Raw genomic sequence first — 14869 nt, 5'->3', positions numbered from 1 at the left:
GTTTAACATTGTCGATATTCAATATTGTTTTAATTATAAATTATTCGTATAATTGCATAGTATATATTTTATATTTATAACAATATTTTTCATATTATATGATGATATAGAAATAATATAAAAGTATAATAACAAACGTGTCCTTCTATACGAGAAGGATTCGTAATATCGCGAAGATAGTTATCTCTAGATTTCTTGTAAAATCGGCTTATATTGTTCTTCGAGAGAAAGACTGAAGAAGGAAATAGGAAATTGCTAACCTTCCCATAAATAGTAACCATTTCTTTCCAGATAAGAATGATTAGATTTAAGTATCGCGACTTACGTTCTCAATTTTCTCATCGAGCATCTTGAAGAAATCTAGCTGGCTGGTGGATATCTCTCTGAAAAATTCACGATACGCAGGAAGGTCAATCATATGCGATAAATTATTTGTTATTTATCAAGTATAATCTCGACGGCAATAAACGAACATAATAAACTACATATACCTATATATAGACCATTTATCACGATACATCACAAGTATAAATTATATCAAGAGATTATCAAGAAATCTAGCGAAAAAATAAAGATGCTCTTGGAAAGATAAAAAAATATCTATTTTTTCACATTCTGTTTTAATATCTTTTGCAATTTTTAATTTTATTATATAAAAAATATACTTTTTAATATAAAATAAAGATGCTTTTGGAAAGATAAAAAAATATCTATTTTTTTCACATTCTGTTTTAATATCTTTTGCAATTTTTTTAATTTTATTATTTAAAAAATATATTTTTTAATATAAAGAAAAACATATTTATTTGCTTAAATAAAAATATATCACAATGTTAAAAGGTCCTAATTTTCAATTTGCTCAGCTCCTGTGATCCCTTTAATAAACTACTAATTATATGCACGCTTGGGGCGAGATTTGAACTGTATTAATTAACACGACTGTTCGAGTTTCTTGTCGGAAAAACAGTTTGGAATATCAACAACAAGTACCCACATATAACTTTCGGTTAACTGTGTTGTTGTTTTGACAACTGCCGTCGTATATAGCTATTATGTAACAGCGTGCACTTCAGCAGGCGATTATATATTTCTAGCAGTTTCTTTAAACAAAACTTTAAATTGTAAAAAGTTTAAACAATCATACGTATTTTAATACTACGTTTTTGACAAAGCTTTCGAAATTCGAATTACGCGATCGATATACATATATGCTCATTCTCTCAAAATAAACTTTACACGTGCAAATATGTGCACGTTTGTAGCAAATGTTTGTACAGTTATATAATTATAGAATGGTTTAAACTTCGATGCTCGAATGTCACTTTATCTGAATTAAGTGGCGAGGCTCTCTCCGCGTATCACATTCCGTTCAGACTAATGCAAAATATAAATTCTATTAATATTCATCATCGAGTCACCTGCAAATTCTAGCGCTATTAAAAAACAAATATACGATTTACAAATGTAATAAATGTAATAAATTCAAAAAATATTAATCGAAAAAGATCTGCTATATCTTTTAAAATAACATCGCCAAGTTTCGGACTAAGTTAATCCGCGAAATAATTTTTTTTAATAATCATCCTTACGCCTGTTGCAGCAGAGGTCCGCCCCCAGGCGCGGTCGGTTTCTTCTTCGCTTGTCCCTTGGCATCGACGCCGCCATTTTGGTCCTCGTTTCTGTTCACCTCGACACCATTGTTGTTCGTCTTGTTGCCCTTGACGTTGCCATTTCCGTTCTTCTGCTCTACAGACGATGCGTTACCTGAAGCACGAAGAAAAAAAAAAGAGACGTCAGCAGCGGCACGACGAAAGGATACGCCGTTTAAGATTATCATCCGAGATTAAGGACCGTAAATATCCTGAACTCGAATATATAACGTCCTTCCGACAAGTCCTTCGTCTTACACGTTCAATAACATCGCGTCTACCGTCAGCGACTCGGCAATATCGTCCGGCACATTTTTATCGTAGATTGCGACGACGATGAATGTGACACAATGTCGGAAAAATTATGGATTTTAACGCGACATTATACGGCGCTTTGTCACGCAAGGAATTCTCAAGGAAGACGCGAATTCCGAGTTATTAGATGCGAGTAAACAATGAAATTACGACCGCCTCTAATGACATATGTAAAACTGGCATATATAATTATAGAAGCGTATTAGCACGAACAGCTGTTTTCATACTTTCCTTATGGACAATTGAAAATTAGCTTTGGTAAAATAGGAATATATTCTCCGATTTAAGCACAGAAAAAAAGGACATTCTTGTTTTGAAAATATATTTAGTTTTAACATGGAAATCTTGAAATGAGATTATATTGCGTTAATTAAAGAAAAATATAATTGACTGAATAATTGCTTACTTGAATGAAGCCATTTTATATAATTCAATCAAGAAAAATATATTCTTATGATTTAAGATTTAATTTTCTTGAATGGAAAAGAAACAATGTTAGATAGAAAATAACATTTTTAAAACAAAGATTATAATTTTCTCTAAAATAGAATTAAATAATTATATATTCTTGAGATGACAATTACAATATTAAAATAAGACTATAATATTGTTGAAATTTAAAATTATTAAATTCTTCTAAGAAGATTATAAATTGTTGCGTATATACGAAACAATGAACGCGTTAGTTTAAATATAGAAGTTTTAACACTTACTTTTTTTTCTGCGAGGGTACATATATTTTATTTTTATCGTAACACGAATATCAACTAAATTTTATCAGAATAATTTTCTATAAAAATCGTGTAATTTTTTGTAATCCTATTATAAAATTAACATTTAATCTCTCGCGTAATCCATTAGCTTCCTCGCGTTCGCTTTCTCTCGCATTATTGTTCGCTAACGATGTGAAAAATATTTCGCTGAAAAAAATGCGTACAAGATACAGAGCGGATGGCAAAGTTCAACCGTACAATTTCATAAACACGTTTAATCTTATCGGCGACAAACGAGGCGGCTTGACACTTTAAAGCCTCGACCGCCGTTCATCACGAATGTAGAGTAGAATCGTGAATGGAAATAGACCTGTCGTTAGCTTAGCGCGAGAACGAACCGCGTTTAGGGTGTTAACTAAAAATAAATTGCGCCAGCGGTTGGAGGAGTCGGAAATAGAGTAACGCGCGTACAATTTTCAGCGATACTGAGTGCGACGCGCGATCCTGAAATAGGATAAACGCGAAGCATCTGGAGCACGATAATTGTATCATCGTCCGTCTGGAATTAAAATTAGTGCTCTATGGATTGTCATGGATTAATTAAACGTGCGCTAGCAGTTTCGCCAATCGAGCGAGCTAAGTGTCGCAGATGTTTAACACACTAATTTCGATAATTTATTTTAAACGAGGAAAACTTGACACAAGTTGTAATTCGGCACAAGTATGGCTACGGGCCAGACATTATAACGTTGAAGCCTGGATCACCTGTGGCACTTGGCCAATTAATTAAAAATTGCAAGTCAGAGATATTGGCCGAGCGTGTGCCAAAGCTATTCTAAATTCAAACAAGAAGATTGTTAACAGATGTCAATTTTTATGTTCGCGAACGTACCGTTTATTAATCCACTCGGATTAATTGCGACTTATTGTTTTACCGAAGTTTTATTTATATTGAAGTACATGAAAGCCACTGTGTTCTAACCGATATCCTTAAATATATATATATAGCGTTTATCGCGTTTACAAGATTATTAATCCATTGCGCAGAAATTGCGCAGAAACGACGAGGCTATTATTTTGTCATTAAATTTATCTCACAGATAAAGATATGCCATATCTATACTTATATTTGAATCACGCTTCGATAATCGCAGCGGAGATATAATAAACGTAACAAAGACACAATATACTTTTATTCGTGATTTTATGCGTCTCGAGTGAATCTAAAATTTTTTTTTAACAACCGTCAGCTGATCATGCGGCCTCTCGGCAATAAATTATTCTGTAATTTATGTGCACGTGCGTCGCGTGCACATGACGCAACCTTTTGCGGCAAATCGAATTAGAGCGCGCTTTAACTCGATGCGACGCGAAAAATGCTATCGTGAACCACGATAATCGAGACGCCCACATCGCCTCCATTGAAACGCACTTAATTTCTATAGAACAGCGTAATTGGGAGAGTGCATTGTTCTCCCGACTGATGAGTTTAATGTTCTAAGGGCCGGTCGCATTAACGGTAATTACGACTGATAATTCAAGCTCGATAATCGCTCAATTCGTCTCGTGTAACGATCATAATAAATATAATTTACGTTATATTTCGATATGAAAAAATTGAAATAACGCACTCGAAGCCGAGCGATATAAATGAACGCGAGATTAAAGTCGGGGCGCTCGTTATTGTGACCACGTAACTCTAGAACGTCGACACTCGATCCCAGATAATAATCTTTTCTACGGCGATGACACTCGGCGCGCGATATATCGCCGCGACATGCAAGTAGCAGTTCCCCATTCATTGGCACGCTAAGCCAAGCGGCAAAAGGAGAATGAACTCGCATCACAATGAAACACAAATAACCCTCTCTCTCTCTTTCTATTCGGGACACGGGCGTGCGACAACAAGATGCGTTGTCGCGAGACGCACGTGCTCGGGGCCGTTAGGTGGGTGCAACAAAAGCACGGACGCGAGATAGCTGTCATCTCGAATTACGCTTATCCCACACAGCACGAGATCTACGCCTCGCCGCGATAATTCCATATACGGGGTGTTTTGCAAAAAAGGCGCTTTTCCTTCGGAGGTCGATTTCTCTCAATTTTTCTCAATTAAATTTTTCGACGATCAAACTTTTTTCTCGATTATTTTATTAAATACGATTATTAAATGCGATATATATTTTTATTAAATGTTTTAAATATATTAAAAGCAAAATGACATTCGAATAGTTTAAGCTACTTGACATGAATGTATCTACTAGGGTTATGAGAGATGCTGTTAAATTAATTAAACTATCACCTTTAACTCGAAAGAATAAGATTCTATTATTTATATTTAAAAAATTTAAATTAAAATTTTTTTTTGCTAATTAATTAAATTATAACATTAATTTTCCATTGTGTTTATATTTCGAAAAAGTTTGCATTTATTAATTATTCCTTTTGCTGTCTCTCCAAGACGAGACCTCTGCTTTCGTGAAAACACATATGTGATTTTCGTGACACCTCGTACGTAAGTATCATGAGATACAGTGCAACGTAATAAATGCGTGCGTCAAAGTAACGTAATGTAACGGCCATGTCGTTGCGTCGAGGGTATTTTTAACGATATTCGCACTCACGGAGTTATATTGCGTTTCGCGTATCAGTTGATAACGTACAGCCATGGACGTAGGAAAAATCCCGTACATTCGCATTGTAGCCGTAAATAAACCGATTTCGCATTTACGGACCCGAGTCGTGTAAGGAAATACATCTCTCTGCAATAGAGAGAACAGTTTAATTAACAAATACCGCTTCCTTACGTACGAATATTAGATAAATAATAGAATAGTTTATACTAAGATAGAATCTTTTATTATGTAATACCTTCTTAAAATAGACGCGTCACTTGTAGTCAAAAAGAAACATCAGTTTTGTAAGAATGTTGGACAAATATCAAAAACAGTGAAATAGTGAATATTAATACACATTTGATTAATATACATTTATATAAAATAGATTTTATAAAATATAATAATAGCACGCGAGAGAGAGACAAAAAAGAATCAGGTATCAAAACATTTGTAAAAAAAATTGTTATATTTAAATTGTAGTAGCAGTTATGAGTGAGCTTAATTGAAATGATATTTATATTACACGAGATTTTTGGAATAAAACAATTGTATTCATCTAACAATTGTTATACTTTTTCACAAGCATTTCAATCATTTGACGTATGTATTTTAAATTTTTGAATCGCAAAAAGCAATTAATTATCAAACTTCCATATATTTTTTAATTTTTTTTAACAACCATATATTTTTTAATTTTGTTCATAATAAAATCTTACGAATTAAATTATTAATAGATCAATTCTTATTTTTTAGCGAAAGAATATATTATTAAAGAATGAAATATTGTGCAGATATTAACAATAATATAATGTATATTTGTTTTTCTTAAATTCTTCTTTTCTTAAATTATCAAATCAATTTCAATACAGATTAACATTATCAAATATTTAATATTTAATTTAAAAACTATTAAAATTATTCAACTTGAATATTAAAAAATTCGAATAATATAATTTATTTGCTTCATTTCGATTGTTTGAAATGTTTAGAAAAATATTTATAATGTTATCAGGAACATATCAATATTTTGTATGTTGACACGAATCATGCGTGAAAATGCAAATCACATGGATGTTCTGGATGGCAATTATCCAAATATTTTTCCAAACATTCGACCACAGTTAGAAAATTTCTCAATCAACAATCTTACACAACATTTTTATAGGATCACTTTGAATTAATTTCACCAGGTAAAACTACAAAATATACTTGTAAGACCGTGAGTAGTAAAGAAAGAATATCGAAATTACAAACATTAAATAAACGAGGAGGTATGGGAAGTGATTTTTCTTAAGATCGACCTTGGTGGTCTGTCGAGCATGTTTAATGCACGGTGAAGTTAAATTGAGACGAACGCCCTTTAATTAGAACGCGCTTTCATTTTCCGTGGACGATTTTATTTACGAGCTAACGGCCAACAAGTACGAATGCCGCAACGAATGAGTCGAGAGTACCTCACAAACGGAGAACGCTTTAATCAAGAATTCCAATATAAGCTTCTGGTGGTTTACACGCTCGCATAAAATTGCCAATCAATTTAGAAATCAAATAAATGTAACGAAATTGTTTAGCACGCTTCACTTTATCGGTGCAATCTTCTCCTAGTGTGAAAAAAGATTTTTCGGAAATTATTTACATGGAAATGATAAATTGTCGCGTATTCCTATTATGTACGTGAAAAGTAAATAAAGTTGCGTTTTAATTAAATCTTTATTTAAAAATAAGGCTTTAAATATAAGATCTAGATTTAAATACAAGAAATTTATTATGAGAAGAGATACCGAACGAAATATTTCACCGATGATTAAATTTCAATTTTCTTTGCGTCTTAACTTTTAATCGTACTAAAAAATTTATTTTCTTCATATTTCTGATAGCAAAAATATGCTGGATTATTCACTGATTGATTTTTTATTTTATTTAGAGAAAATTTCTCAGCGTGCGAGAATAAAAATATGGAATTTAATTTTCTATCATATTTTCCCTCTGTTTTTTAATAATCGCTTTAATCAATTGTAAATTAAAAACAGAGATGTATCATTTCATGTTTCATTCAATCCTAGCGGGCTATAGCCGATCTTGAACCTGGCGTGATGCCGAAGGTCGACGTACGTCGACCATGAGTGCGTTTCGTAAATTCCTTAAACCAATATAGTTCCAACAAGCTCCTGAAAATTTTACGAGAATTTTCGACAGGTACTTATACGACAAATGCAACATATTAATATTAAAATAAACGTATAAATTTGGAGTCGCGATCATAACTAGCGTATATTTCAGATTTTAACGAATATCTTTAATAGATGTAAACTCGTTTTTTTTATTAATGAGATAAAATATATAATTTAAACAGAAGCTACGTGATTTGAATCGGAGTGAGTAAAATTAAAAATTAAAAATTATTTCTTTGCGTACTTTAAATATGAATCTTGCTTTGCAGAAAATTCAGCATTTCATAATAAAAATTTAAAATTATACTTACAAAATGGAAGATGATTTGCTGAAACATTTTTGTCAAAACATTTCTCTGAATAATTGAAAATATCTCTATCTCAAGAAATTGCTAATGAAGAACAAATAAAAAACAAAAAATACGTGTGTGATACCCCACATATTAATAACCATATTTAATCAGGCAATCAGTATAGCCTTGCAAACACTAAATCGCTCTTCGTATTACAGTTGCATTGTAAGTTTTATAAGCTCGAACGATTACGTGTGCGATATAGCGAGTAAAGTCTTATCATCGTGCATAATAAACGGACAACGTCACGACGACATCCAACGACGAGTTAGGGAGCACGTCATATATACGCATTAAGCGCACGTTAAATGTATGTCGAGGATACACATTTGTGATGGCATCGCTAAGTTGAGCGACGCTGATTGGCATTGAGCAAAGAGGAGAAGAAACGGCCTGATAAGAGAATTATTTTCATAGTTCCTGCGTAGGACGTGTGGAAGATATGTGCGAGTGCGTAAGCTTCAAATTGCATATACTGAAATTTCGCGACAGTCATCATGAATCTGTCACTTGACGAGAGCCCAAAAAATTTACTAGATAAGAGAAATAATTTTAATATTATTGATATTTTATTTATATTAATTTTATTTATTAATATTATATTTTATTTATTTATATTAATGCGTAATAAATATAAGATGCACTTATCTGCAAAATAAATGCACCTATAAAAAAATATAAAACATGCAATAATTGTATGTAAAATGTTCTCTCTTTGAATATTTTGAATATTTTTATGAATAAATATTTTCTTTTCGCAATTTTACCTTCCTTTATCTCTTATGTATTTTTTCTTTTTTTTCCCAAATAAATATATGGTTTCTAATTTAGGAGACATTTATTTTGTCATATTTCTCTTTGGAGTTGTATTTCGTGCATTGGGTTTATAGAGAGAAATGTGACAACAAGAAAAGTTTATCCCCTGTGTGAAAACGGTGGATAAAATGGAATTATGAGGCGAACTGGATTAACAATACAAATGCGAAGGAGATATATGAGTAACACGAATTGTATCAATAACACAATTAGCGAATCAAGTGAAGAGCTCAATCGAACAAAGAAAATTATTTTATATATAAAACCCGAGTTATCTATTAATCTAATCCACACGCTATTGTCATGCTTGTGTAAGAACGAGATAAAGTCTCGACTAACGATTCTTTCTACGAAACATTAATCAACGACAATGTACGTGAAAAATGTTAAATTTAATCGCAGAAATTATCGGCAGTTTTAACAGCACTTTAAAAAGAATCGTTGAGTGCGATAGAAATTTAGGTCAATCTGGTTGAGCAAAATCAAAAGTTAATTCCACTTAACTTTCCAACAACTATAACGTCGAGATTTATTATTCTCGCTTTTACTCGAATATTATTCCTCAAGTCCACTTATTGATCCATGCGAGACATGAAATTACATTAATAGCATTTAACAAAAGTTTATTAAGAATTAATTATATATCAAGAAGCCTAAGTTGCTACACGTCATACTTCACAAAAGGGGATTGCTTACTTCGGGCAATAACTTGGATATAGTTTTCCACAAAGTGATTAGTCTTATATAAGTTATGTAAGACTAGATATAATAGATCTCATCATATTTATAAATAATCATATTTATAAATGCAAATGCGCGTATAATTGCAACAGTTTAAAAATGTAACAATTGGGAAATGCGTAATAATATCCCTCTGTATCTCTCAAATTTTTGAAGAAAATATAATTGTATTTTTTTTTCTCTTATGAAATATATAATTATAAACACATAAAGAAACATGCGCGAATCAAATAATTATTAGTAATCCAAACACGTAGTTACATCCACATTTATCCCAAATAGAATAAAATATAACGGGTAGAGCAGTAGAGAGATACGTAGTAGCAGCTTTACAGACAGAACTCTCGTGTGCTCCACAAGTCGCTTAATTGAGGCGACACGCGACGAGGTACGGCTTGGCGTGGGCGACATCGTGAGAACGGGTTGAATACCGGATGCTCGGGAACATTAAATATAAAACTGCGAAATGACGTCTATAGATTAACACGTAAAGCTATGCTCGTTTATTTTGTTACCGTGACCTCGAAAATTACGACTGACGGACAATTCAAAACTGAATCAAAGACACAGTCAGCTATAAATATCTGACTGCACTATGCGATTATCGGAAAATGCGTTCTCTAAGTTGTGTGTTCCACAGTTATACATTTCTGAATTTTGACACAAACATCATTGATAAATAATGCTAATTAAAACTTTTTATATTTAGCATATTAAATATATTTCGAAACAAGTAATATAGACCTGGAATTAAAAACTGGATAAGGGTTGAAAGATTAAAATAATAAGAGTATTTAATTTCAATTTAAATATTAATTTTTTATGTATAAAATTAATTATTAATTTTAAAAAATATTACTGAGAGATTAAACACATTTTCCGATTAATAATAATTATTGATATATATATATATATATATATATATATATATATATATATATTCACATTTACATAACAGTTAAAATTTATGCTTCATTTTCCATAAATTTATATGTATCATCTGCATATATACTTTATATATATCATAATTTATTTAAATATACGCATAAAGATATATTTTACATAAATGTGTCAATTTATTGTTCAGTATCATATTATACAATAGCATATTGTTATTAGATATGTTGCACGTGTAATTAAATTATTCGTCTCATTAACATATTTTAGTTGACTCTCTCTTATTATTGTCATATATCTTGTAATAGAGCGTGTTATAAAAAAGATTCACCTTTAACTTATATCCTTATAATACGGCAAATATTGCATGACGTAGGCACAAGTTTGCGTGACAGATTATAAGAATGATTTCAATGTATCTTGTAACAACTTTCCATTAACATATAAATTGTTACGTCTTCGTGTGCGCTCAGCAAGAAAATTATCCTTCATCGTGAAATGACGGATATAACTTCGCGTCGTTGTTTATCAATAGATTGGGGCGTGAAATCGTTTTGATGATGGCGAAATCATAAATTACATGCAAACGCGGTCGTTGCCGAAGGAAAACGGCGTTAGCGGCGCGACCTCGATAATTGATCACAATCGTTGTACCTGAAATTAATTAATCATCGCGTTTCAAGCCGCAGATGCCGGATAAATTGACATCGTCATTGAGTTGATGTGGAGGAAACGAAAACGACAAAATTCCGCTTGCTCACCGAAAGCCGTTTTCCTTTACAAGACCCAACTACAATTCTCATATGCGACCATGTAAGATAACGCAAAGTGTAATACACTAATGTATGCGTATGCGTCGCGAATCGACGTCGATTACCATATAAATTGTATGTAACCATGTCGCCGCAACAATCAACATAATTTTACGCTATCTTTGCGACTAATTATTCCATCCAGATATCGAATTAAATTAAGTGATTACCGATAAGAAAAATGATATTCTCATTCGAGGAAATTCGAGGATACTCTTGCAATTTTAGATTTGAGAATAAATTATTCAATCGTGTTTATTATTCTTACAATTAGTTAAACGGAAATATTTGTCAGTGTAAAAATAGAAGAAAAAATTCCACGATGATAAATATATAGGAAAATGTCGGATTTAACTAGAAAAAGTGATAGAGCAATTACTCTGTTCCATTAATCATAAATAATTAAAAAAATATAATTGTTTATATTTCTTACATGGATATAATGATGAAAAGAGAATGACAAATATTTTGATTACGAAAGTAAAAAAAAATTGAATTAATCATGCCATCACGTGTCCACTTTACATATTTATTATCTAAACGTTATTAATTAATAATGTAACCATAAAAGACGTATTCTAAGAACCGAGATCCATTGGTGCGTGATTAATGCACGTAACGAGGAAGGTGTAATTAACTTTGACGCAATTTGCTCGCACTCAACGATACGTCCATAAGCGTGTTGTGTTAGATACTAAGAGAAGTTAGAGAGCGCCGGTAACTTTGCAATAACGTCACATGTTACATCAAGCAAACACGTCGCTGTAGGATGTATCAATGAGGAAGTTCTTATGTTATATTCTTAGATTCGAAGCATAAATAATGAATCAAGTAAAAATAAAGTAGCGCTTTTCAAGAATAATTTTCAAATTCTCTTTTACATGCATCACATTAAAAACAATTGCTAATAAAACACGGTAAATTATTATATTAAATTTTTCCGCTTAATAAACTATCTTTTCGATATATTTGCAAAATTATAAGATGTGTTTCGTAAATTTATCAAGAAATATTAAAATATCAATGTCTTATAAAAAGTAATAATAATAATAATTTGAATATGATATATATTCAATATAAGTAATAAATTGGGAATATTCATAATATAAAGCATGTCTTTAAGAAATATAGGAGCAACTTTTTTTTAACTTACATAAATTTGAAATCTATTTTAAATTCTAAGAATTTATTAATTAAAATCAATATATAATAAAAGAGTTGGACATTTCACCAAAAAAATTCTTTAATATTTCATAAAACGTGTCTACTGTGAAAACGAGATTCAATAAATTAATATAAAATGGCAAAAAAACTAGTAAAATGACATACAACATATGAAAGAATATATAAAGCAAAGTATAATTAATTGCAAAAAGGAAGGAAATATATATATATTTTATGGTAGCATTTGTAAGAATAAGTAACGCGGAACGAGCAAGGAATCGTAAAACTAACAAGAAGCTCGTTTACCTTGTACCGAAGGGCAAAGGGGACAGTAGAATATGAAACTACCAAGAACGTTGTTAAAAAAGAAGGAGATTGGATTTATTTATTCTCAAAACTATCTCTGAACTCTCAATTTTAATTGTAACAATAATTGTTAGAATTCTTTATATATATATATATATGATTATTCGATACTTTAATAGAAAAATCAAACAAATTGATAATGAAATGTGATAGAAATGTTATGATAAAATTTGAAATGTTAAATAAAGTATTAAAATTGGAAGTTTATTCTCTGTATATATATATTCTTGCTTTTATTATCTATAGAATTCTAATCGCAGCCAATTTCTGATCACGTATCAGATTGATGCATCCGTTTTTTTAATGCCTCTGTAACAATTTTATTTAATTTAAACTAGAAATATATTCTATTAGAACTTAATGTGTGCCTTAATTCAGTACGATTTATTTATAATGCACACATGTGACGTCATTGTAAGCCATTAATGTAAATGAGAGTATAGGACATTATGCTAATGCTTCATAGAGAGTGCATAATAATAATAGCACCATTTGACGACTTCAACGATAACACGACGAGAAAAAAATATGTCACCGCTGCGAAGATTTGCAGGACGACGTCGGATTTTTAATATCGAGATGCCGCTGAAAAATATGGGGATTAATGAAAATTTTATTTTTCGTATATTTAAGGCATCCCATTCCTTAAGTGACTTCGTATAACGATTATAGCTCGAGCATCTTAATTTTGTTTAACGAAAACTATTACTGCATGAATATTTTGTTTTATTATGTATATATTTATCAATATTTTATTTTATTATACATATTTATCAATATTCAATATTATTGCATAAATATTTTGTTTTATTATATATATTTATCAATATTTAGAATGAAAGGAAGACGTTAAACTGATAATATGTATAATCATATCATTAAAATTTGGAAACATATATTAAAACCTGCAGGTGAATCCTTTTGTTTCTCGACAAAGTCGAGCAACGGTTCCTTTATTTTGCCGTTTTAATTAGACAATGAACTGTAACAATGGACAATGGATTAAATATATAGGTACGGGAGAAATTAGTTTTGTTAAAGTAACATGAAATATACCATCGATGTCAGTACCATAGTAACATAAATAGACGTTGTATGAAACATAATTTTGAAAAATAATATAACAATAAAAAAATATACGCGCGTGTTGAACAATTAAGAGTGAAAATTTACTTGAGGTAGCAGCTGGGATAAAGTGGAGCAGTTTCATCGTTAATCCGTTTAACGTCCAACGTAAAACGCTTTACACAACAGGTGCGACCAAAGTGCAGTTTAGATGGGTGCGCGGAAAATTGGCAGTAACTCTTAGAAATCTTGGAACGTTTCTCCGGTTCAAGGCCTATGTCGCGCGACGACATAGGAAAATGATCGAAGGACGAAATTCGCTTAACCAGACCGATATGTGAACCAGACCGCGAGCTATAAATACGGGAGCGTTACGATATTCCCATCGTGTAGCGATGGGGAGCAACATTATATGTTTCAGGCGTACATTTCCGTTGGTGGTGAAAGCTTCCGGTCTCCGCGCGCCATCGGCACGTGCATTATTCACGAGGATGTGGGCGTCGCACGTAATAATTTTCATGGGATCGACCTGCACTCGATACGTTCATACTAGGCGTGTAAATTCGTGTGCGTGTGCGTCACGCGTCGCGGGTTCAATCCATCTACGCGTATTGTACGTTGAGTATACGAGTTATTTTTCTCTTTTTGAGACTCGCGTAAATTCAATCTCAACCAAATTTTTGTGTAAATAAATTGTGTCACTTTATATTTTCGTTTTATATCATTTTACATTTCCATTTTCGAAGAATCTATACTGCTTCGAGGTAATATTTATTTTTTATTCTTTGGAAATTAATAGTTTGCATTAATATTTGATACTCTCGGATGGTAACGATCAATTTTTTAATATTAACGGAAAATGTTGTTTTTAAATGCATATTTAAATAAATGTTCTATATAAAAAGTGTAGATAGAATCTCTATTGATTTACAAAAATCTTTGCAATAATTGAGCACGATTAATTACTACAATAAATCACATGTTAAATGTGAATTACCATTTGCAGCTTTTCGAGTTACTTTTAATCGCCGGATAAGAATATCGAAAATTTATTAAATTCGATTTAATTACTTTAATCGATTTGTTTCGCACCAACGGAAAATGATTTTTAAGATTCGCTTGAATTCAATCTCAAAAAAATTTTTGTGTAAATAAATTGTGTCACTTTATATTTTCGTTTTGCATCACTTTA

The 14869-nt window shown here is 31.4% G+C and overlaps 1 protein-coding gene across 3 annotated transcripts in view; it reads right to left on the bottom strand.

The window, feature by feature from the left end:
• LOC105253391 overlaps positions 1–14869 on the bottom strand; it is a 46548-nt gene that overhangs the window by 2641 nt on the left and 29038 nt on the right. For all 3 annotated transcript variants that reach the window (XM_011261418.3, XM_011261409.3, XM_011261399.3), the window contains 2 exons: positions 1590–1764; positions 326–383 (listed from right to left, as the gene is read on the bottom strand). In XM_011261418.3, coding sequence (XP_011259720.1) covers positions 326–383; positions 1590–1764 — 233 coding nt within the window. The remainder of the gene's footprint in view (positions 1–325; positions 384–1589; positions 1765–14869) is intronic.

Source organism: Camponotus floridanus, unplaced genomic scaffold, assembly GCF_003227725.1.
Source record: "Camponotus floridanus strain SB8 unplaced genomic scaffold, Cflo_v7.5 scaffold22, whole genome shotgun sequence".
Taxonomy (NCBI): Eukaryota; Metazoa; Arthropoda; class Insecta; order Hymenoptera; family Formicidae; genus Camponotus; species Camponotus floridanus.
Note: the sequence above shows the minus strand (reverse complement) of the source record. Positions and strands in the feature narration are given on the sequence as shown.